General features: G+C 52.1%; 13 protein-coding genes across 13 annotated transcripts; 7 read left to right on the forward strand and 6 right to left on the reverse strand.

Annotated features, from left to right (window-relative positions):
* Positions 1-52: 52 nt before the first annotated feature.
* On the forward strand, positions 53-412 carry CLAFUR5_00101 (uncharacterized protein; the record flags this gene model as incomplete). Its single annotated transcript, XM_047899249.1, has 1 exon — positions 53-412. One exon carries the CDS (start codon positions 53-55, stop codon positions 410-412), a length of 360 nt encoding a protein of 119 aa, XP_047755501.1.
* Positions 413-649: 237 nt separating this feature from the next.
* On the forward strand, positions 650-835 carry CLAFUR5_00102 (uncharacterized protein; the record flags this gene model as incomplete). Its single annotated transcript, XM_047899250.1, has 1 exon — positions 650-835. One exon carries the CDS (start codon positions 650-652, stop codon positions 833-835), a length of 186 nt encoding a protein of 61 aa, XP_047755500.1.
* A 3,586-nt stretch (positions 836-4,421) lies between these two features.
* Positions 4,422-5,026, reverse strand: CLAFUR5_00103 (uncharacterized protein; the record flags this gene model as incomplete). The annotated part of the gene is made up of 2 exons (XM_047899251.1): positions 4,422-4,908; positions 4,971-5,026. The coding sequence occupies 2 exons, from the start codon at positions 5,024-5,026 to the stop codon at positions 4,422-4,424; spliced, it is 543 nt and encodes a 180-aa protein (XP_047755499.1).
* Positions 5,027-6,693: 1,667 nt separating this feature from the next.
* CLAFUR5_00104 (uncharacterized protein) lies at positions 6,694-7,762 on the reverse strand (the record flags this gene model as incomplete). The annotated part of the gene is made up of 2 exons (XM_047899252.1): positions 6,694-7,119; positions 7,175-7,762. The coding sequence occupies 2 exons, from the start codon at positions 7,760-7,762 to the stop codon at positions 6,694-6,696; spliced, it is 1,014 nt and encodes a 337-aa protein (XP_047755506.1).
* Positions 7,763-8,245: 483 nt separating this feature from the next.
* CLAFUR5_00105 (uncharacterized protein) lies at positions 8,246-9,673 on the forward strand (the record flags this gene model as incomplete). Its single annotated transcript, XM_047899253.1, has 1 exon — positions 8,246-9,673. The coding sequence occupies one exon, from the start codon at positions 8,246-8,248 to the stop codon at positions 9,671-9,673; it is 1,428 nt and encodes a 475-aa protein (XP_047755505.1).
* A 277-nt stretch (positions 9,674-9,950) lies between these two features.
* On the forward strand, positions 9,951-11,690 carry CLAFUR5_00106 (putative hydrolase; the record flags this gene model as incomplete). Its single annotated transcript, XM_047899254.1, has 1 exon — positions 9,951-11,690. The coding sequence occupies one exon, from the start codon at positions 9,951-9,953 to the stop codon at positions 11,688-11,690; it is 1,740 nt and encodes a 579-aa protein (XP_047755504.1).
* Positions 11,691-12,539: 849 nt separating this feature from the next.
* CLAFUR5_00107 (uncharacterized protein) lies at positions 12,540-14,364 on the forward strand (the record flags this gene model as incomplete). Its single annotated transcript, XM_047899255.1, has 3 exons — positions 12,540-13,061; positions 13,110-14,069; positions 14,122-14,364. 3 exons carry the CDS (start codon positions 12,540-12,542, stop codon positions 14,362-14,364), a joined length of 1,725 nt encoding a protein of 574 aa, XP_047755503.1.
* Positions 14,365-15,529: 1,165 nt separating this feature from the next.
* CLAFUR5_00108 (Putative transporter) lies at positions 15,530-17,475 on the forward strand (the record flags this gene model as incomplete). Its single annotated transcript, XM_047899256.1, has 2 exons — positions 15,530-16,097; positions 16,148-17,475. The coding sequence occupies 2 exons, from the start codon at positions 15,530-15,532 to the stop codon at positions 17,473-17,475; spliced, it is 1,896 nt and encodes a 631-aa protein (XP_047757325.1).
* A 341-nt stretch (positions 17,476-17,816) lies between these two features.
* On the reverse strand, positions 17,817-18,236 carry CLAFUR5_00109 (uncharacterized protein; the record flags this gene model as incomplete). The annotated part of the gene is made up of 1 exon (XM_047899257.1): positions 17,817-18,236. The coding sequence occupies one exon, from the start codon at positions 18,234-18,236 to the stop codon at positions 17,817-17,819; it is 420 nt and encodes a 139-aa protein (XP_047755507.1).
* Positions 18,237-18,314: 78 nt separating this feature from the next.
* CLAFUR5_00110 (uncharacterized protein) lies at positions 18,315-18,788 on the reverse strand (the record flags this gene model as incomplete). The annotated part of the gene is made up of 1 exon (XM_047899258.1): positions 18,315-18,788. The coding sequence occupies one exon, from the start codon at positions 18,786-18,788 to the stop codon at positions 18,315-18,317; it is 474 nt and encodes a 157-aa protein (XP_047756689.1).
* Positions 18,789-19,218: 430 nt separating this feature from the next.
* On the forward strand, positions 19,219-20,264 carry CLAFUR5_00111 (uncharacterized protein; the record flags this gene model as incomplete). Its single annotated transcript, XM_047899259.1, has 2 exons — positions 19,219-19,437; positions 19,497-20,264. The coding sequence occupies 2 exons, from the start codon at positions 19,219-19,221 to the stop codon at positions 20,262-20,264; spliced, it is 987 nt and encodes a 328-aa protein (XP_047756690.1).
* A 1,028-nt stretch (positions 20,265-21,292) lies between these two features.
* On the reverse strand, positions 21,293-21,670 carry CLAFUR5_00112 (uncharacterized protein; the record flags this gene model as incomplete). The annotated part of the gene is made up of 1 exon (XM_047899260.1): positions 21,293-21,670. One exon carries the CDS (start codon positions 21,668-21,670, stop codon positions 21,293-21,295), a length of 378 nt encoding a protein of 125 aa, XP_047756691.1.
* Positions 21,671-22,625: 955 nt separating this feature from the next.
* On the reverse strand, positions 22,626-23,042 carry CLAFUR5_00113 (uncharacterized protein; the record flags this gene model as incomplete). Its single annotated transcript, XM_047899261.1, has 2 exons — positions 22,626-22,796; positions 22,839-23,042. 2 exons carry the CDS (start codon positions 23,040-23,042, stop codon positions 22,626-22,628), a joined length of 375 nt encoding a protein of 124 aa, XP_047756692.1.
* Between the last annotated feature and the right edge of the window lie 235 nt (positions 23,043-23,277).

A 23,277-nucleotide genomic window follows, 5' to 3' on the forward strand; every position in this document is an offset into this window, starting at 1 on the left:
CAGGAAGACACAGGATTCATCTACGCGATTAGGAGAACAGCCTCAAAAAAGAATGGACCAAATCGAGCCAGAAACACAGCCACAACAGCCGTCGACGAAAGTCGCCGATTTGCAAGCTACTCCGGCTGCTTCGACACCCGCACCGGCTGCACTAATCGCTGCTGTTACGCCTGCGCCGTCTGCTACGCCTACGGCGGCTGCTATTCGAGAGCCTATCCGCGTGAAGACAACACTCACGTTTATGAGCAAGGAGCTACCGGCACCAACGCGTGTATTCAATGGCGACCCCCTCCAGATCCAGCAGCTGTTCGACAGCAATAAGAAGATAGTGCGGAAGTACGCCCAAGCTAAGGGTATGCACTATCACATACAAGATCGTAGTGGCAAGCTTATAGCGCAACGGCACGGTTAGAAGGAACAGCAAGACGACTTCCCTCTTGATGATATAGACGACTGGCACGAACACCTCCTTCCACTGCTTCCGGTGTATACGAAGCACACTGTCACTATTCAGATTATAGAGAAGTGGAACAACCAGGCTCTCCACGACTTGCTGTCCTCGCCGCCATTGTTTAGCAACGAGAGCTTCGAGGAGTCCTCACCACCTGCTTTATAGCTTCCGAATAAGAAGAAGAGCACGAAGGCTAATATGGCTATCGTTAACCAGTTTGAGACCACAACGCAGATGCGTAACGACTATCAGAAGCTACTCACGCTCTACAAGTGTAGCGACCGGCAGTGCAACAATAAGAAGCGTGCTAGTACCGGCCATATCGGCTGTCTTGTTGAAGGTGGCAAGCACTACGCCGTGCTCGGTGGACATATACGAGACTAGTACGCCCGAGTGAAGGAAGCCTATAACGACAACAAGCCTAATGCTGCCGCTGTCATCATGTAGCAGCTGCTACTTGATATTGCTAAGCAGGTGAGGGAGATGCATAAGATGGCCTTATTGAAGCAGAATAAGGGCAGCAAGAACAACGAGCCTGATACACCGACACCTGTCGCTACACTAGTGAATATTGCACCGGTGGCTACGGCACTAGTAGCACTAATAGCACCACTTCACATGCCATTCGGTTATAGCGGTTATCCACCCCCTAGCTACGCACCACCTCTACCGTATAGATACGGTGCTTATCCTCCACCTCCGTAGTGGCCATATTAGCAGTAACCGCCGTATCTACCGGTTTAGCAACAGGACCGCTCTTCACCTGCACCACCCTTATTGAAGGCTATTCTCAACGATAGAGCGCAAGTTGCAAGCTTCTGTAACTGGTTGCGGCTACGCTACGCTGATATAGGCGCGGCTATCTAACAGGCCAGTGCGAAGCTACGAGATAGATACTGGACTCTACGGCTTATAAAGAAGGAGCCTGACAGTGTGTTAGCAGAAGCAATACCACAACTTGGAGTACGCCGTCAAGTTATGAAGGACCTGCCGACATATATTGCTAGCAAAGAGAGTGGTGAGATAAGTGACTGTATAGACGACAGCGACCTCTTTATATAAAAGTCGCGGAAACTCGGGTCCTGCTGGACGAAATGCGTCCCGCATGCGCTTGGGACGATATCGAAAAACTTTGGGCTTCGCATATCACAACCACAACACATATAAACAAGCGGTTTGTAGGAGGTTGTTGAGCATTGTCGAAATATATAGACGGCGTATGCAGTATATTTTTAATAGTGTTGTGGATGCACCTCACTGTCGCTGCCAGCTAGAGGTGGTTTTTGAGGGCCATACTCGAAGCATAGCTGGCCGCAGCATCGCAGTCGGACCGATACTCGGAAGCAGCCGAGACTAGCGCCGGGGAAAAGTCCCAATGTTGCACCCTTGACAACACACACTCACGCACATTTCTTTGTTATATATACTTTCCTAGCTGTGGAATCAGGCCTGTCGGTATATCACAAAAATGGAATCGCGTCAATCGGTGCAGTGGCTGTGATGTTGTTAGGTCGACTGCAAAGTTCCCGGCCAGCCCAGCTTTTGAGCTTCGCCTGCGAAGCTCAGCAGCTCGGGCTGGCAGGATTTTTTACACCAATTGCGACAACAACATGAATATTGCACCGATTGACACGATTCTTTTTGCAGACTCTACCGATGATGCTACTTTGGACATTGGGAAAAAGAAATACATGAAAACACGCGTTGTAGATAGCAACACTGTGCAAGCTGTTTTGCGGCTTTCCGCAGCGGGCTTATAAGCTTGGCACGGCGACATCCGTCCCAGTCTGGCAGCATTGGGACCAGAAACATCGCAGCAGGAAGGCAGCAACACCACGACAGTGAGGTAGATACACATTGTCCTATGTTATAGAGCAGACTCGTAGCTACATTTTCCGCCCCTATAGATCTTCATAGCAGTTGTGGTCTAATAGCGCTGTCCTCATATCCATTCTTTAGTACATGACAGCTACGAAAGAGGTTCGAGTGATTGATGCCGTGGCTCCAGTGCTCACACGCCTCATTCAAGAACACCTCAAACTTCGACTACCACCCTTCTTCACCATACACCGGCATCAACTCAGCGTTCATCCTTATCCATCTCTTTAGCAACCGGAAGGTCTTCATAATGGGGTTATAGTCCGGCGAGTACGGCGGCAAGAACAGTATCCTCACGCCACGCGCGGCGCACAGCTCTTCAATATCGACACGGCCGTAGGTAGCGTAGTTATCTATCACGATGACAGACCGCGCCGTAGGGAATGGCTGACACTGCGGCAGCACCGATAGCATCAACCACTCAATGAAGTCTACCTTCTTCACGCTGCCGAGTTTGATCAGAGGGTGCGGTAGGTAGCCGTCGACAAAATAGGCCGGAAGGACGCTGAAGGCCTGGCTATAATAGAGGTGCTAAGGGTCGTAGGCCGGCATACTACGAGGTGACTATCCACGGCGGCGATAACCTATCTTGTTACTACAATAGGTCTCATCCATATACACCAACTGACGCTCTGAATAGCAGTGTAACAGGCCTTCGAACATAGCGCGTACGACCGGATCACGCTGCTCAGCAATACGCGATATCGCCTTCCTCGAGAACTCCTCATTTTCTAACACCCGCGCCACTGTCTTCTTATGGACCAATACACCCTATTCGCGGAAGATGAAGTAGGCAAGCTCTTCACACCAATACGTGCTCTTGATCGCTATCAAATCCAACAACCAGTCCCTTATATACGGCTTAATCAGGCACGGCCGTCCGCCCTTCGAAGGCCACACGGAGCCCGACTCACTCCATCTCTTAATACACACGTAAATGGCAGTGCGTGAGCCTCGGCGATCGTTGAGGAGCAGCTTGGCTACTGCTGGTGAGGTCCAGTCGCTGTCGAGCAAGAATTGGATAAGCTCACGGTCCTGAGTGGTGAGGACCGGCATAACGGTAAGGGCAGTGGATGCGCTGATTACTGCGCTGGATAGCTACACCTCAGAATGGCCTATACAGCAAAAATCAAGGCTTCATTGTGAGGTTGGCGACGGTGAGGTCAAAAAGAGATACTGGGTCGATGAAGATCAAGTTGCTAGCTAATTTGGTGAAGCAGGGTCCAAATCGTCCCGACCCTTATGTCCAAAAGAATAGGGCTAGCAGGCTCGGCGATTATATACGTTATAGCATTGCCCTGTCTAGTATGATTTAACCTGCTCCGCAAGGACAAGTGAGCAGGTAAAATCACACTAGACATAGTGCCTATAACTGTATAAGGTCTAAGGAATAAGAACGCCGAGGGAGGGCTATAAGCTAGGCGATCAAATGTATTATGCTGCTTCCCTATATTATATAGCCTGCTCACCTGTTCTTGCAGAGCAGGTTAAATCGCATAGGGAAGGCGCCTATAACTGGATAAGGTCTAGGTAACAAGAGAACGAAGTAAAGTACGGTTACACGGACATAGCTATTAACTCTCCTTTGCCTACCTATGCTACTTGATTTGTTGCTCCTATATCGCTTTAACCTGCTCTGCAAGAACAGGTGAGCAGGTCAAAGCGATATAGGAAGCTCTACCTGGCTATAGTACTTCATTTGTGTCGTTGGCGATAATGGTCCCTGTGGCAGTAATATGGATACCGTGCAAGTCCCTGTCGGAGTAAGAAATACATAATGGTCCCTGTCGTAGTAATTCTTGACATAATTGTCCCTGTCGGAGTAATTCACCGGTTCGGGAACCTTGCCGAGCTGCTCACGCATCCTATTGAGCACGGCCTCGAGGCCCTCCGCCTTGATCGTAGCAACGAGCGCCAGTTCGGGACAGTCCACAGAGCGAGTGATGGGCTCCGTGAAGTGCACAACAATCGTCTTGCGCGTAAGCTCGCTGTCACCCAAGACAGCCTCGATGTCCAAGACCTCGTTCTCACCACGAGACTGGTTGAAGAACGTCTCGAGCTTTGCCCCAACTGGAGCAAGCGAGAAGTACTCCTAGAACCTCTCGAAGTCGTCGTCGGTCAGGCCCTCGTCATTGAATGTGTACAATGGAATCTCGGTGACTTCCTTCTTGGTGCGCCAGACGATGAGGAAGTACCGAGGTTTGGTCGAGAAGCGCTTGTTACCAATCGACCCTGCTCGGATATGAGAGATCTTTGGGGTGTGGAAGATGGATGGATGGGACTCTTTCACCTTCCTGCTTCGGCACTCGCGCGTATCCTCGCGACGGACAATGACGCCAGGGTTCTGCTGCGAGAAGAGCACGCCGCTCCGAGTTCGCTTTCGACTGCTGTGGCGTCCGAGTTTCCGCGCGAGGTTGCCGAGCTTGCTACCAGCCTTACTCAATCGGCCCAGGCCGCTGACTTTAGCACTGGCACCGGTCTTGCTGTCATAGAGGAATGCAGAGTCATTCTCATTGATGCGCGCGTTCTGGATGCTGGGGTCAGGTTTGTAGTGCCCGGCTCCATGATCATCTCGAGACCTGTCTTCTTGCCTGGCCTATTTTCCTGATTGTTCGCAAGATAGGCTAACTGCGAGCCGCACGGAGCAGGAGCTTTTGGTGCCGTAGAGAGAGTTGGTGCAGCAGAGGGCTTTAGCATCGGACGAGCAGTTCGACTTGTTCGAGTACCTCGATGTGTTATTCGTGTAATGGGGCGTACTATCTGTCTATGCAGAAGGGAGCCCCAAGGACGGGGAAGCGAAGATGGCCGACTCTGTCCCTGATTAGTATAAGGCGCCATCACATCTTGCTGCTCGCACAGTAGCTGACGGCCAGAGCTCGTCACTTCGTTGCAACAGACATGAAGGTAAGACTAGTGGCCTTCGGACTAGAAACACGAATATGGTGAGCGACCTCCTGCGATCTTATATAATGGCCAAAGGGTTTCTCGAGCATGTCCAAGATTAGCTAGCCAACCGGGACCAAGGCTTCGAGGAGAAGCGCGGGCATAATCGAGAGGCTCTCTTGGCTGGTACACAGCATGTAGAGAGTCATTTAGATAAAGACCGCCGAGAGTTTCAAATAACCTAGCAGTTGACTCGCAACATCATTTAAGCGGAAGGTCGACTAGAGACTGCAAAGGCCGCAGCCTTAGCCGCCGGCGTACGAATTCACCACGAAGATCCGGAGCTTGAGTCCGGATTCGCGAGCGACAGCGATGATGGCTGTCTGCTTAGCTCTGAGAGGACGAGGCATGATGAGTTCGACCACAAGGGAGTAATGTCGTGGCTGGGTAGTCTATCCGAAGACGCTGTCTCACCAATTGACCAAGAGCACTCGGTCCGGTTTCCAACTAAGGATGTCCAACGATGTCATCTGCCCGAGGCGGAGGTCTGGGAGAGTATAAGTATGGTAGCTGAAGGTCCTGCAAGGCGGCGTATACGTCGCTGGAGAACTGTGTCAGCGAGCAGTGGTCGATCTCAATAGACCGAGGGGCAGGCCGTATATATCTTTGGCCATAGCCGGCGGGTCGTAGGGATCAGCACGGCTAATGATTCCTATATTGTTAGCACTTCCTGAAAAGATCTAGCATATTACACCTGGTGGAAGCACGATATGTTCTGCCCCCTGATTTTGTCGACGTCTTCATATTAGCGGCCAAAGGCATGACCCTACATTGTGGCAGATTCCAAGGTTGTGCATAAAAGAGATACGTGTCAGTACCCAAGCATAATTCCTACCCTTTAAGCTTCATTGTCCATCTTGACTTGATTATGTCGACAGCAGATTATCCTATTGTCTTGACGGCGGCATTGCTTAATAACAATATCACAAGATAGCAAACTTCCAGTTGCGTTGCTCTTGCATAGTCTCTGTGTTCTCCAGGCTCTTCTCCGGGGTCCTGATGGCATCGCTATCGTCGTGACATAGTGAGATATGGTCGCGAAAGGTAGCATACTCACACATTACGAGTGTACACTGTCGACTCTGATAATAGGGATGTTGATGTTGATAGAAAAGATGCTTCGAACGGACACGTAAGATTACGCGACATATTATGCGATCTCATCTTTTCATGCCATTACAACAGGATAATCCTGCTTTCGCGCTGCTATAAGCTATGCATTCATGCGCTCACATCATCATTCTGACTGTCTTAGAGACCCGTCATGCAAAAACCGAACGCAAACAACCCCTATACAAAACCCAAGCAAAATAACGCTATCTTCCCATCCATGCATAGTACCAGTACCATTTCAAGCACCCATAGAACACGATACCATCGCCCCAGAACACACTCGTTACCAACGGTGCAGAAATACTCTCCTAATTGTTTGCCTTCACAGAGCGCTTTCCAACCCTCTTCTTACCCTCAGCAATCACAATGTCCAAACTCTTCTTATCTAGACGACCAATCTTCTCCAACTCATCGCAATCCACCTCCCGAGTCTCCGGCCTACCAACATGGACAACCATAGTCTCCCTATCGAAAGGTCGCTGGCTGTACATGGTCGCAAGCTCGAGGACTGGAGCTCCAGATCTCTGCGGAACGTAGGAAGATGAGGCACCCTTGGGCTTGATATTGATGTACTCAGTCCATGTCTCAACTGGCGTGTGCTTCAGACCTGTATCGTTGTTGCTCAGGATTGCAACCTCGGTGACGGTGTTGACCTCGCGGTTCCGAATGATCCAGAAGCGCGGTTTGAAGAACCACCACTTGCCGCTTGGATCTTGGAATGTGCACTTGTGGCCCTTCTCGTACCCACAGTCCTCCGACCAGGGCTTGAGGTCCGAAGCGGCGGGTCACCAAGCCAGGCTGCTGGTCGTCGAATAGGACGCCGTGCTTGACGGTCGCGTTCCGAGCCTTCTTGGGAGCCTGAACACCTTTCTGTCCAATCGTGAATCGGTTCTCCTGTAGCTTGCGCAAACGTTCATCCTCGAGACGGACAGCTTGATTGTAGGCGTGCTTGGCAGTCTGAGTCGCCATGATCTGCGCACGTTCCTGTCTCTTCTCCTTATCGAGGATCCAGTCGCTGCTGGTGGCGCATGTGATGGGGTTCTCGGCCTCTTTACGAGCCTCCTCTACTGCTTGCTTCGTCTGCTTGGTCTGCGCTTTCTTAGCATGGTACTTCGGCTGTTCGAAGTCGTCCAAGGCATCGACGGTATTTTGAGCGTTGACCACATTGCTGACATTGACCGTACGAGTTGGTGCGCTGGCCGTGTTTTTAACACTGTTTGGAGGAATAGCAATGGTAGCAGCGTTGCCGATGTTCTTCTTGGAGTTTGTGGCCGGGACAGCAGCGGCCAATTGCCGGTTCTTGTTCAGAGCCGACAAAGGGAATCGGGACTTGCCATCACCATTAGGCTTGTTGGTGTTGTTGGCTCCTGACACCATCTTGAGTGAGATCTCTGTGTGTTGGTATAGTAGGGCGTAGCCAGCGGGTTGACAACGTTGATGGTAGACATTGTTTCCAGCGTTGCAGCGACAAGTTTTGAAGCAGAGTGTCGAGTGTTGTAGCTGGAACGATCGGTCGGAGTGAAGGAGAGGCCTTCATATTTGCCGTGAACATCGTGAACTAGGGGCGTGGGGCTACAATTCGCCTCTGTCGGCCATCTATGCAGACTTACAGCACAGGCCTGGGTTCTTTGTCGTTAAGTGAACGCACCGTTGACAAAGGCCTTGTGAATGCCAATAATGCCGACTTAGTCCTAGCAAATAACACACAATGTCAGTATGAGTCCTGCTTGGACTATCCCTTCGACTCCGTCCGAGTGCAAATTCATTCTCGCTAGACACCATTCTTAAAAACTGAACGGAGCCACCATTACATACCGCTACACGCCATCAAATTCAACAGCCACGAGACACGACCCAAGCATGAGGCTCAACATTTCGAAGATCGTGGAGGGAGGTCGCCGTTTGGGGCAGCATCTGAAGATATTCAGACGTCGGAAGTCGCTGCAGCTAGCGAAGACTAGAATTCCAGGTGCATCAAGCCAGAAGCAAACCCAGAGACAGGAGTCTCAGTCTAACGAGGAACTCCAGCAAAGCATTGCGTTCGTCACCTCGGACAAGAGCCCAGCGCACCCGCTTGCAGTGGAAGCTGAACGATGTGAGGACCAAGATATCGTCAATGCTGCAGAGCAAAGCAAAGAGCCTGTGATACTCAATGGCTGGAGCTCGAAAGACTTGGGTACAGGTCCGCCCGAAGCGACGATGATCGATCACGGCTCCGGCAGGCGCGCCGCCATCGTGCTCAATGTTGATCTAGCCGTAGCCATAAAGACTTCGCTAGCGGCACACCTCGAAGCGAAAGCAGTTGAAGACGAGACTAACGCAGAGATGGCATCTTTAGGCCCGAGATTCTTCACGGTCCAGCAGGAAATGGAGTCTTTGCAGATAAGTCTTGCTGACGACGAGAATGACAAAAGCACGGATCGGAAGCGTGCGCGACTCAGCCAATTGACTGCAGAGCAAGATTCGATTCTCAATCGACAAGCTGAACTCCGGACACGTCTGCAAGAGCAGTACGAGGACATGAGAAACGACCAAATCCCGCTTTTCGACATCCTCAAGATTTGTATGTCTGGCGAGCCAGACATTTGCGAGCCAGAAACAGGAGCCACAGAAGAAGAAGATCCTGTCACTGCAGAGGTCTCTTCAAAGGCGTCTCTATGCGAGCCAATACCTGAACAGGTGGATAGCTCGTCCGACGCAGTGCCCGATACGGTAGAGGCATCTGCAGATCCGGCTGAGGAAAGAACCAATGGTGTCGATATAGAAGAGCTTTTGTACAATTTCCACGCCTTCAAGGAGCAGCTGGAGGAAGTGGAGCTCCAGTTCGAGAGTCGACATGAGCATTTGGACGTTGTTAAGGGGCAAGGCCAGGCCGACACCTTATCTGAAAGCGACGCTCATTGTATTCGGCAGACTCAGCGCCTGACGCGTGCTCTCATACAAGCAGAGCAAGAGTTCCAAGACGCCAAAGATGCGCTCTTGGCAGCAGGCTACCAGGCACCGGGTTCTGACCTAGCATCTGGCTTCATCGACGACGTAAATGATGGCTATCGTCTAAGCCTCGAGCAAGACATCATCGATCATGTCGACAAAGGCCGCATCCTCAATTGGCTGTCGAGCCTGCCGGAACTTGAAGGAGACCGTTCAGAGATCGACGACGCATTGCCGACGCCAGAAGTAGACGAATGGAAGGGCGATGAGGCCGAAATGTGCGATAGCTGGAGTATGGTTGCTGATGGTGCAGACAGGAGGAGGATTGACAAATGGAGAACGCTGGCCACCTCTTAATGAACTCCCGGTGCTCCGGCCCTTCGGAAGGTCAATTGCTGCAAAGTCAGACTGTATTGATATACCTGTTAGCGCGCGATGTCTTGCATATACTTCGAGGGTGCAGCCATGTTGGCTGATGATTTAAGACGGTTGTTGGAGAGAAAGAAGAAGCTGCAAAGTGACATCGACCAGGATGCGCGCATGGGCCACAATTTGGACCCACAATGTCGATCAGTGGTAGGCAACACCTCAGCTTGAAACATACATCAACATGTAAGTGTACATCTAGAACATCATGCTCGCCTCTCTCATTGTGTTCTTGCTCTCACACATCGCTGTAGGCAATGCAAAGTGCTTCGAGCCCACTCCCGCCTTTCCACTGCCCAGATGGGACAACGGCGGTCCAGAGCTCGAACCTGCCTTCCAATTGCTTGAGACAAACATCCAAGACCTCGCCAGCCAAGCCAAATACGACAATACGTCCTTCTCAATCGAAGTGACGTCCCTGCAAGGCTCGTTATGGAGCTATCACCACTCCGCTCGCGTACATAACGAAAGCAGGCCCGGTGTTACCCATGTAGACTCACTCAGCCAGTATCGGATTGCTTCGATCACAAAGGTCTTCACGACACTTGCCATACTGTATCAGCATGATGCTGGGAACTTGAGTCTAGACGATCCGGTCCTCAACTACATTTCTGAGCTGAGATCTGACGAGTACGAGCTGCCGTGGAAGGACATCACGATCCGTGTTCTGGCAAGCCAGCTCTCTGGCATACCGAGAGAGTTCGCTCAAGGCGACCTTCTGAACTTGGTACCTGATCCATCAGCACTGGGCCTGCCTCCCGTTTCCCAGGATGCTCTGCCAACTTGCGATGAATATGACTCCTACAAGCCATGCGATCGTGGTGAGTTCCTCGGCGAGCTGAAAGGCAAGAAGCCACTTTTTGCACCCAACCAGAAGTCGACTTACAGCAACCTGAACTTCGAACTTCTCGGCTTAGTCCTGGAGAATGTTACTGGCATGCCGTATAGTGACTACATTCAGCAAGCGATATTCGACCCTCTAGAAATGACAGAGTCCAGTCTGAGCACCCCCTCAGACGAGCATGCAGTTCTACCCGCCATGGCTGATGGCTTCAACTACTGGGATGTCGACGAAGGTGTTCAAGCTCCGACCGGCGGGATCTACTCGACCAGCTCTGATCTAAGCAAGTTCATCCGGTACACTCTTAGCCATTACAACACTCTTGCGACTGGAGTAAACTGGTTCCTCCCGGCCAGCTGGGCAACTGGAATGAACACTTTCTATGGGATGCCGTTCGAGACATTCCGCACAGACAAGATCTTGCGCGATAGCAGAAGGCCTGTAACTTTTGTAACCAAAGCTGGTGGTCTGCCAGGCTACTACTCTCGGATCAGTATGCTTGAAGAGTACGGACTGGGTATCACAATCCTGGTGGGCGGTACTAATGAGATCCTCGAGCCTTTGAACGAGCTCGTATCTGTGGCGCTGGTCCGTGCAGCCGAGGAGATCGCCTGGCAACGGATGGCTGTTGACTATCCCGGTACTTACGCGCCCATCCGCTCCGATCTCAATACCAGCCTCGTCCTGGCCACCTCGCCGTCAAAAGGCCTCCATGTCGAGACTTTCATCTCAAATGGAACCGACGTGCTTGCAGCTCTGCTGTCGAAGAGCGCTCCTGGCGACGATGCCGAACAAAAGCAACGCTGGCATGCTCAGCTTGTGCCCACACTGTTGTTTGAGAATGAAGAAGCGCCAAAGGGTGAGATCTGGCGTATGCAGGTCGTGTCTGAGAGAAGTGAGGAGCAGCAGCTGAGCGCTGGCGTTTGGGATGAGTTCTGCCCTACTGATCTGGAGGGGCCTCTTTATGCTGGAGTCCCGGTTAACAAAATTGTCTTCTGGCATGAACTGGGTACCGTGGAGCTGCCAGCATGGAACATCAGTATGAAGCGGGTCAGCATGAGCAAAGACATGAAGGACAACCTCTTTGTTCAGAAGCAGGACCTTTGATGATGGACGGCGAACCGCTCTACTTTTGTGCTGTTGTAGAGCCGTCCAACGTGGACCATGATGAAGCCGTCGCTTGTGGATGACATGTTGATAGCAAGAGCGGCCTTGAGTCCTGTCGAGCCAGACAGACTTTGCAGCTAAACGCTATTTCCGATTGAGCTCAGATCGAAACAGATCCCCGCACGCCACGTGCGCCAAATCTCCTTGCCTTGCCGCAACTTCCATCCCCATGATCTTTCTTTCACACAGCTATCGTCCACCATGAACCGATTGAGACACAGATCTTGTGAAAGTTACTATACGCAAGGCATCCAGCTCATCATGACGACGACAGACCTCGGTCACACCGAATCCGTGGCAAGCTGGTAAGGCCCACAAGGCGTTGCGGCGTCATCTTGGCTGGCGGAAGGATTGCATCTGCTGCAGCCAATGCTCTCACGGCAGATTGGCGTCGATCGTTGTGCTTACACCTGTGGGAGCACTACGAAATGTGCGCGTCATGGCAAAGTGCAAGTTCACAACGCTGCTTCGAGTGCTGGGGATCTTGTATCAGCAACAATTCCTTTGTTCAAAGCTGCAGCGTTTCGGCAGCGACGTGCCGTGGAATGCCATGTGCACGGTAGCGATATGGAAGCTAGCAATAGTTCTAGATGCAAGCGGCATCGCCAGAAAACCTGAAAGCCTGTACATTCTGCTAGCGCATGCAGGCGATTGGGGCGACATGGCACGCGACAGGGTCGAAGCAGCCGCATGGAAGTCGATAAGAGCTGCGGGCCCACACCTCAGCTCTCTTTTTGTGGTGGAAGGTTTGTGTAACATTTCCTTCAAATCCGCAGGTTGACAGTCGACATGGCACGAAAGGACCCGAAAGTCGAGACGCAGCAGAACGATGCAGTCTTGTCTAAGTCGAGTGAGGAGCCACCGCCAGATTACGATGATGAGGATAAGCGACGAGCCAGCGTGCAGCAGAATTTGAACCAGCTCAATGATCCTTCAAATACCGATCTTTCCATCGCAGCCATTCTCAAAGGCAGCGCGACCAGTCCACTGACCGCATTCGAGAAGAAAGCCGCCCTCATCAATGCTGAACTTGACAAGTTTGGACTGGGAAAATATCAAATATGCATCTGGTTCCTCTGTGGCTTCGGCTACTTCCTGGATCTCGCGTGGTCTCAAGGTGTTGGCCTGGCTGCTACTGCCATCTATCAAGAGATGAATGTGCCCGATGGCCAGACGGGAAAGATTTACTCTCTGGCCAATGCTGGTCTAGCAGTGGGAGCTCTGTCGTGGGGGATACTTGTTGATATTATTGGGAGGCGCTGGGCTTTTAATCTCACTTGTCTGATTACGTCGGTGTTTGGGATGCTTTTGGTATGGCAGTCATGACTATATCGAAGAAATGTCACTGACGATAGACAGGCTGCTCCAAAATACAACTACGATGCCATCTGCGGTATCTACTTCCTAGCCTCGATAGGACTCGGCGGCAACATTCCAATCGATGCGACCATCGCTCTTGAGTATCTGCCACAGAACCGCCGAAACTTGGTGGCCCTACTTTCCTTGTGGCAGCCAGTCGGTGTCGTCTTCGCCTCTGGAGTCGCCTACGGAACAGCAGCGAAACCAGCGTGGCGATGCGATCCCGCTTTGCCGTCATGCGCTGCTGTCGCAGATGGCGAAGCATGCTGCACCGTCTCAAGCAACATGGGCTGGCGATATCTGCTTATCATCCTTGGTGCTATAACTCTGGTCGTCTTCTTCCTCAGAGTGCTGGTCTTTAGGTTCTACGAATCACCCAAGTTCCTGCTGAGCAAGGGCAAAGAAGCAGAAGCTATCGAAGTCCTGCACAAGATCGCCAAATTCAACAAGGCTCCACCACCTGTTCTGACAGTCGACATGTTCCGAGCCATCGATGAGACCAGTCCGATCAGTTCATCTGAGCCAACGGGCCCACTCAACACGACTCAGACGACGAAGAAGGTTCTCGGGAACATTGCATACAGCTTGAGGAACCTCAAAGCCTTGTTTACGAATAGGCTACAGGCTTTCGTCTTCTTCTTGCTCGCCGTCGCCTACATGGGCGACTATTGGTCCTTCAACTTAGCTGGCTCTTACTTGCCAATCATCCTGCTCCGGAACGAGGTCGATAGTGGCCAGGGTACAGTCACTGAGACTTATCGCCACTACGTCTACATCTACCTGCCCGGCATCCTCGGAGCCGTTCTCGCTCTGATCTCGGTGCAACTTCCCATCGTGGGCAGGAAGTGGTCCTTGGTGTTCTCGGCCATCTGCCAGGGACTATCCATGGCGATGTATACGCAAGTCAAAACGACCGCTGGCTATGTCGGACTGAATGCTCTGGAGTATATTATGCAGACAGTAAGTCCCCATCAAAGCAACAGTCCTTGCGACCTCGCTGACAGCGTCCCAGTACTTCAACGCGGTGCTTTACGCATCAGCTCCGGAACTCTTCGATACCAGCTACCGCGGCTCAGCCAGTGGCATGCTGTCGTGTCTTGGTCGCATAGCTGGTATTGTAGCTCCTTTCGCTGGACAGCACTATCTTGCGACGGACAGTTCTGGCATTTTGTGGCTTGGGGCAGGAGGTATTTGGTTGTCGGCGTTCATGATGGTGTTTTTGCCGGTTGAGATGAGGAATAGGCAGATGTTTTAGATGCGGGCACGATGATGCTTGGAGGGAGTAGACAGGACCTGGGCGGAATTCGACCGATGTATCAATGATACCAGAGTTTTTAGTTGCCAGGGCCGCGCCGATGTCTGGCAACACTGCTCAGCTCGCGAGAGAAGCTCGCGGATCTTGTGAAGCGTGAGACTACTGTAGTAGATGGTTATGTCCAACATCGAAGCGGCTTGTCTTGCCACGCACGCCACTATCGCCAATTGACCCACCAACTGTCTGTGCTCTTCCATAGCAATGCTAAGCTTCCCACGCTCTGCCCACGAGGCTGCCCGTTACATGAGTCGCTGTTCAACGGCGTGGTTCGAGCCACGATGAGTGCCGGTCAAGTGCCGGTCGTGGTCGCTGTGCTTCTGCCCTATCAAGATCATGAGCACGTAGCATTGGCTTCGAAGAGTTGAGCGGCCGGCATGTCACTAACACTCAGGGCTCCCTCCAAGCGGCAAATGTGCATGCACATGATGCCCGGGCAGCAGCCGGGATTTCGAATTCTTCCGAGCTCAGCTCCCGGCCCTGAACGGCTTTCCGCAATGCTGGCACACATCTCTGGTCTGCTTTAACGAAGCCTCAGCCTCGTCCTACCATGCAATCGGTGATCACTATCGAGCGCCTCAACACTTTGCCGCAAACTTCGTCCCATTGCAGCTTCCTGGCCATGCATCAAGACGATCTCTCGAGGAAAATTCGATGTTCGCCGACCCCACAAAGTCTGTTTGGTGTGGCCCAAGCCGAAATGCTGTCATCCCTGCACGAAACGAACCCTGCCGAGCAACCACGAGTCGATCCTTTCAACCGTCTTACACACTCTCGCTACTGTACGTACCGCCTCATGCGCTCATTGTGAAAAGACTGCGTGATGGCCTCGATATGAGTGCTGCTGTGGGTACTTTATTGATGGATCGTCCCGCATCCACTTCCTCGCGTTGTCTTTAGCTGTTGTTTATCTACCCACACCGACCTCATCTGGTGGTCGCGCTCTGCTGTTCGACTTTACCTCACGGCCTGTGTGGAGCGAGGGAGCTGTATGCACGACTTCACGGCCGAGGGATCCTGGAATTGGTAACATCCGTTCAGCAAAGTCTGAGGCATAGAAGTGGGTGGCGACGACACATTACACCATAGAGACGACTACACCGCCATCATGGCGACTCGAGAAGACCACGTTGATCGCTTCAAGAACGATCCATACACATGGGACGGCCTTACAGGATGGAAGAGCTACCGAACGCTTCGACCATTTCGGGGCATGTACTGGGATGTCCGACGGCGACTGCCTTACTACTGGAGCGATATCGTGGATGGCCTTAACTACCGAACATTCGCTGGCACGATACGGATCTTCTTCATCAATCTCCTGCCAGCGCTGGCCTTTCAACTCGACATGATGCGGAGGACTGACGGCTACTTTGGCATCAATGAAGGACTTTTTGCCTCAGTACTTGCGGCGTTCGTCTTCAGCATCTTTAGCTGTCAGCCGTTGACAGTTGTTGGCATCACTGGTCTGATTTCTTTGTTCAACTACACAATCTACGACATTTGTGTTGATCAAGGAATTCGGGATCTGTATCCGCAGATGATCGCTTGGGTCTCGATATGGGCGGCTATCACGCATTGGATGTCTGCCATCTTCAACTGGTGCGACTACATGCGATATATCACAGACTTTTCGAGCAATGCGTTTGGCACATATGTGTCGATCATTTACATGAGTAGGTATCACTAGAGCTGGAATATTGGAGGTTGGCTAACAACTCTGTAGTCAAGGGAGTGGAAGAACTGGTTGCAAACTTCGACGACTCAACTCCTGCGGCTGGCTATCTCGGCGTGATCATCGCACTTTGCTTCTGGGCTACAGTGTACTGGATTGAGCAGCAGGGTGGCTCGATCCTGTTCAGGTCTTTTCCACGAAAGTTGCTGTCCGACTACGCGTATCCTATTGCGGCCATCTTCTGGACTGGATTCTCCCATATTCCCGGCCGAATCAAAGATGCGGATCTCCTGAGAGTCCCACATACGCGTGCCTTTTATCCGAGTCAACCAAGACCTTGGCTTGTGGAATTTTGGACACTTCCTGTGAAGTGGGTATTCGTTGCTCTGCCTCTTGGTATTTTGATGACGATCCTGTTCTACTACGATCATAATGTCAGCTCCTTGACTGCCCAAGCCAAGCAGTTCCCGCTCAAGAAGCCAGCCGGATTCCATTGGGACTTCTTCTTGCTCGGGATCACCTGCTTCGTCGCTGGCATTATTGGTCTGCCACTGCCCAACGGACTCGTACCACAGGCACCCGTGCATACCGACTCACTCGTGGAGTACAAAGATGTTCTGCATGTCACCAAATCGAAGAGCGAAGACCCACCGGAATCGGAGTGGACGACTCACAACCACAAAAAGATCGAGGCAGTGCAAGTGCGCGAACAGCGAGTCTCTCACTTCCTCATGTTCTTGGCGCTGCTCGGATGCATGACCGGTCCACTGCTAATCGTGTTACACACCATGCCTCTCGGACTCTTCGGTGGCGTCTTCTTCGCTGTAGGATGGGCCGGTATCCCGGGATTCAATACCACTCAGAACTTGCTCTACTGCCTAAAGGAGAAGAAATTCATCGACCCCAACGACCCTCGCAACACGTTGAAGAAGTCCCGCATCCTCTACTTCACCTTCTGGCAGCTACTAGGCGTCTTCATCAGCGTGGCGATCTCACAGACAATCGCAGCCATCGGCTTCCCCATCGTGATCGTCGCATTGATCCCACTGCGATGGTGCATCCTACCGAGAATCTTCACAGAACACGAGCTAATGGTCCTCGATGCCCCAACCGCCGACTCTGATACTGTGCTGTGCTCCATGGGAGGTCAGCCCGAGCGACCGGAAGTCGTACTGGCGAGAAAGCGCCGAGCAGAACGGGGCGAGAGTGGAGAAGAGGGCGCGTTCAGTAGCTCTGCGAGCACGAAGGCTTCGCAGACACCGGGCATGAGGTCAAGGGACAAGTTTGCGAAGGATAGTGAGGAGGAGGCAGAGTCGCAGAGAGAGAAGGGGAAGGAGCAGGAAGGCTTCAAGACGACGCTTGATACGGGACATGCGTGATACTGATGTGTATAGGGGCGAATTGGATGGGTAGAGCTTGACGAGATTGTACATATTTCCTGCGGCATTCCTGCAAGAGTTATGCAAAAACCATCCCATCCGCTTCATCGAAAGCTATCAACAAAGACGACGTCGATCTCACCGCTACAAACGACAATCCGGAGACGCCGACGTCCGCACAAAGGTCCTGTGAGACAATGTCGGAGTGAGTGCATCGGTACCGCTCCATCCTACAAAAACTTCAAATATACATTGACATGCTCTTTAGATTCAACCCAAATACTCCTATACTCCAAAAAACACGATCGAAATGATATCGGAATATCGCATTCTGCGAAGACTCAGACTTCGGACCCATCTTCGGACCCTCTGCAACGGATCGCAGGCGCACAAGCCGCAGCCTGAGCACGCCACTTGTCAATCCTGCGCCTCGCGGCCCCTTCTGCGACCATGCTTCGACTCTCCCACAACGCGACCTCCACGAAATCCCACCGGTCGATATCTCCGGGCTCAGCCGCGCTTTCATCCTCGGTATCATGAGCCGAGAGCTCAATATCAGGCAGGTCCGCAAGCCATGACTCGATCCGCTTGATGTCAACACATCCTGTGATGTCGCACTCTTCACTGATCCGGTATCCATCATCCACATTATCGACGAAGCCGGACTCGATGTGCGACCCCGGCGGCTGCACTCCAGCAGCGACAAGAGCTGCTTTAGCGGTGGAGTATTCTTGCTCGGCTTGGATCAAGAAGGTGGTCATTCGCTGGGATTCTTGGAGTTGTTTGATGCCGAAATCAGTTCGGGTCTCGAGGTGCTGGCCGACTTGGAGCCTTTCTTCTCAGTCCTTCTCTTCTTGCTCGAAATCATCATGGCGATCATCGAACTGGCCCTGGGCATCTGCCAGCTGCCGGCCATATATCTGGAAAGTGCGGATCAGGTTCTGGGTATCGGCGGTCGACGTGACAGTCTTCTGGCTTTTCGCCGTGGAAGGTGTTTCAGCGTTTGGTTCGACACGAGGTTCGCTCGAAGCAGTACTTGCGACATTGACTGTGGCTTCCTGCTCTGCCTCGATAGGAACGCTAACCTGGTCAATCTCGGTATCGTCTCCTCCTGGGTCGTCAGCGTCGCAACGTTCTTTCGCTGTTGCTGGAGCCATGGTATGCTGGCGTTGTTCCTCGACAATTATGACTGTGCCACGGTCGATAGCGCTTAGCACCTTCGAGTTCTGGAAGGGTTTCTGAAACGATTTCTGGAATGGCTTCTTGAAGCGGCTAGTCCACGAGACAATCTTGTGGGAGACGTTGAACTTCATGATGATGGCAAGACCGGATTTTGGTTGTTGGTTTCTGGTGGTGTCAGGAATGATGCTGCGGTATCTGGCGATTCGAAGCAAGTTTGAGAGAAGGTGAAGATAAATACGAATTTTCCAGCTCGGTCGACCAAACCTGATTTTTATGCCGGAAAGTTTGCGATGTGTTATATATACAAGGGCATTGTGGTCTCATTCACCTCCCCTGAACAGAAAGGGTCCCATGGTCATTCACGCGAGCCGAAGCCTGATCCAGTGGCCCAAACACCAGCAATTCACGTCTTGAGGTGAAACGTTGGTACAAATGAAGGAATCGGATCTGTTGACAACACTCGACACATCATGGAGATCTGTTTATATGCCTGGGAGATGCGCATAGAGTCTCACCACCACCCGAAGAAGCCATCGACGAACACGACCACCAACAGCCAACATGGAGCCGCGGAAGTTTCGGTCACCGTGGTTCACGAAGAAAGCAGCTACCATGGGTCTTGAACCAGTAAGGGAAGAGAACGAGGATAAGGAGGAGAATAGGAACAGACTTACAGCCGCTGCACCGGCCGCGTCTCTCAGCAAGGAGCCTGTCGTGCCCGCCCCCTTCGAGGCATCAAAGTATCAGCAGCGCAAGAATGAAAAACAGAACGCGAATCAGGTATGTCAACACATAAGGTCTTTCTTTTGCAAAATCTCAAATACTAATCCTGCTTCCAGAAACTTCAAAACGCCTTCTCCACCATAAGCGCTCCCCGACGACTCGAAGCTCCATGGAGACCTCAGGCTCAAGAATATCAGGAGGCGCAGAAAACCATCGAAGAGCACCAACAGAAGTCTATGCGCAGAGGCACTGAGCAGCTGCCTCGAGCGGCACGTGCATCCCAGCAACAGAGCAACCAGGGGAACGTCCTCAAGCTAGGAAATGCTGCCGGTGTGAAGTACGAAAAGGAGCGCCGGACCAAGACCGTGAAGAACGGGATTTCATTCAGCGAGCAGCAGCCAGGATGGATCGGCTGGTGCAGCGACATCTACCCATTGCGTGCGCACAACAAGGTCAAGCCTGGCGACCTGGGCACCTTATGTGACCTTCAAGGGATCTGGTTCCACGACGCGGGCCACTTCCACGTCATTTCGAAGCGGTACCCGAACACAGTCAACTACGTTACGGTGTACAGCTTCGGCGATACTGGCTTGGCCGAGCGCCCCGAGGAGGAGCACGACGAGTACTTGAACGTTATCCCGAAGGACGTCAACGAAGAAGACTTCACTCCGCAAAACCCGAATACACCAAATCTCAAGATCATTGCGAAGTACGGCAAGCGGGGCATGGACAGGAAGACCATGGTCGTTCGTGTCAGTAGGGTCAACACTCGGAATGTCGACTGCGATGAGCTTGAGAGATGTGGCGAGCTGGATCCTGAGAGCACCAAGATCCTGATCGCAGAGGTCTTGAAGGCTCAGGGTGGTGAAGTCAAGGAAGAATAGATGTGAAACGACGAACAGCAGTAGTGATCGCTGCACATGAGATGGACATTATGATACGCATGGACAGTGCTGGCGCTTTGATGGGCTTGTGGGTATGGTTGGGTTTGGTTTGTTTGATGATGAATAATTGCATGGCATAGCACAGGCGTCCGCGAGGTACGCACTTCTAGCGCGCACTCTGCATGAGCGTTACGATCAAGTAGCGGATATGAATGGGCCAAGAGCCGTTTCGACGAACAAATGCCTTGCGGTCTCACTCGGCGCGCCCCTGTATGATTTTCGCGCCAGTCCAGCGTCAGCAAAGGTACATCACGTCTCCACGGCCATTCTGCCAGCAACATCCCTTAGCGCACGTGCCTCCACTACTGACACAAGCTAGGTCGCAGCATGTCGCGACGCCGATCTTCTTCCAACCACACTAGGTGTCATGGTCAGTCTCTTCCGGTGTCCCTTTCTGTCGTATGCTTAGGTCTACCTTCTTTGGTGTACTTGAGCACGAGAGCTCTTGATTGGCATCTGGCACAGCAGCGGCGGTGGCGAGGCTCAAGATCGCCGTAAAGCTGAAGATAGTTGATGGCCTCATCGTTGTCTACTGTGATTGGATTGGGACTGAGTAGTAGGGGCAGTGTTCAGGTCACTGACCAGAGGTCTACATGAAAGAACTTCGCGGTAAGAGTCAAGAGCAACCATTTGTCTCCTCTGCACCAAGACCTCCATCAACCGTGCCCTAGGCTGGGCGATGTCGCGGGCAGATTGCAAGCGTGAGGGCGAGAGACTGACTTCCTATTCCTTCTCCTGTTGCCAGCTATGAATATTCTCCTCAAACCAAACAATCACCAGCACAGAGTGGGTCTGTGTCCCACATGGCGCCGCCACTCGGATGCCAAGGTATCAGAGGCCGGCGTATTCGTATGAAGATCAACCGTAGTACTACAGCGCATGATGAGTGATGATCATCTCAGCACACGACAGTCCCAAAAACATTCCCAAAAAGCGATAACAACATGATCATTATTAACAAGCCATCTTTACGCTTTCTTCAATCCAAACCTCAGCGCGAAGATCTCTTTCGCCAACTTCTTGGCCTCATCACGCTCAGCCTGGGCACTCCGCAAAGCCTCCACTGTTTCTTCGTGCACAAGGTAGAGCTTGGTGTAATGTGCTTTCCATGCTTCCTTCTCCCTTCGAAGCTGGCTGGCTTGTTGATAGTAGTGTTGGGCTGCACTTTGCCAGTGATACACAGTCCATGGAACCATTGGAGCTACCGTGCGAGTTGCGATAGTGGTTGGACCCTTGGGTTGATCAGTACGGTAGGAGATGTTGTATTTGTATTGGCCATTCGGGTCTGTCGTGCTTATTGGTTGGGCGTAAGAAATAAAAGATGGCTGTCCTGGCTTCCAGGTCATCTTGTGTGAACGGGCGTGGGTCGTGCTGCTTGGAAAGCTGACCAAAGGCGGCTTGAAGACAATGTGGTATTTGGTTAACCTTCTATTGCTGATGGTGTGGTAAGCTAGCTGGCCCTTGTCGCTTTGATGAAAGGCGTCTCGTGTTTGATAGAAGTATGTAGCCAGTCAGAAGCCGTGATGAGATGGCACTGGCACCTGTCAGAATGTCGTGCAGAAGGATCGCATCGAGAGAGCCCATTGGCAAAGGCAGTTGTTCGCATCTATAACATCATTGGCTTGTGAGTCGTTTGGTCAGATGCACGTCGCGGAGTGGTCATCTGTGCAGTACTTTGCAGTATACAAGAGCTCGCCTATGCTGATGCCTGCGAATGAGCTGCATGCTGCAACATTAGCGTCATCAGCTGATACACCACCAGCTGCGCTTGCATGTTCACTCCAGCGACCCACTGTATAGAGCTCAGTATCTGCATGTTTCACCTGGCAAGGTCGTACAATGGATTGTGTACTTGAGTATAGTGCTAACAGCACAGCCTACTCAAGTTTTCAGGTCGTTCACCAACGTGGTGTCGCACCGTCGAAGTCTGTGACAGCACAAATGGCATGGTGGTCCTGCGCCTGGCTCTATGTCGTATATCTCCGGCCAGGACTCGTCTGAACGGTGCACAAAGTAAGGTTCAGACAATTCTTGGCGATCACGATAAAGCATATGAGCGCTAAATCTCAAGCCTCGTCCTCTTTGTCCATGACCACAACACAAGCGGGCCCTGAATTGACCTAGCAATAGAGGTAACAGTGCTCATATTCAGTACACGCTGCCTCGTTACCACATCGCGACTGGCGTCCAGAGCATTGATCTCGGTGCTGCGCAGACCGTAGTCGCGATCACTCAATGTCAGCTGCCCAAGGAGAGGGCCTTTCAAACTTCGCTCCAGCGTCACACCAGACCTGCCATCCTCTAACCTTTCTTCGAGTCCAGCCTTAGCCGGATAATCCCCTTGGCCAGCGTCTTGGCCTCGTCTCGCGCGTTCTGCGTACGTTCCAGTTCTTTCTTCGTCTCTTCATGCAGACGGTAGAGAGTATTGTAATGGCCTTGCAATTCTTCCTTCTCCTTCTTCAATTTCGAAGCCTATTGAGACCATTCCTCGAGCATGTTCTTCGCCTTACTGACAATCCATTTATATTGACTCTGAGGCACTCCTGACTCTGAAGCAGAGACTGGCTTGGCAACAGCGTTGGACGCTGGGGCTTGACGGCTACCGTTTGCTAAAGTCCACTGGTGATGGTGATGTCCGCCGACGAAGTTTTGCTGGACTTGCGTGCTTGCGGTCTGCACGGAAGCTACGATAGCTTTGCCCTTCGATGTTTCCGTCATGGTAAGCCGATGTGTGCCTAGGGTCAGATGCTGATGAGCTCTGTGATGCTCGGTGCTGGCTTCCTGCACCGCTCCCCAGAACTACCTTGGCACTTAGTGGGCGACTGCTTCTTACCGTCTCGTCCAAATGTGCAGTCAGATATAGCTGAGACCGTCGTTTGCACAATCAAGCAACATTCCCGATCATTTTACTCTTTCTCAGTGCGCTGTACAAGGTGGCGTAGTCAGCTGCGCT

This window comes from Fulvia fulva, chromosome 1 (assembly GCF_020509005.1).
Source record: "Fulvia fulva chromosome 1, complete sequence".
NCBI classification, from domain to species: Eukaryota; Fungi; Ascomycota; class Dothideomycetes; order Mycosphaerellales; family Mycosphaerellaceae; genus Fulvia; species Fulvia fulva.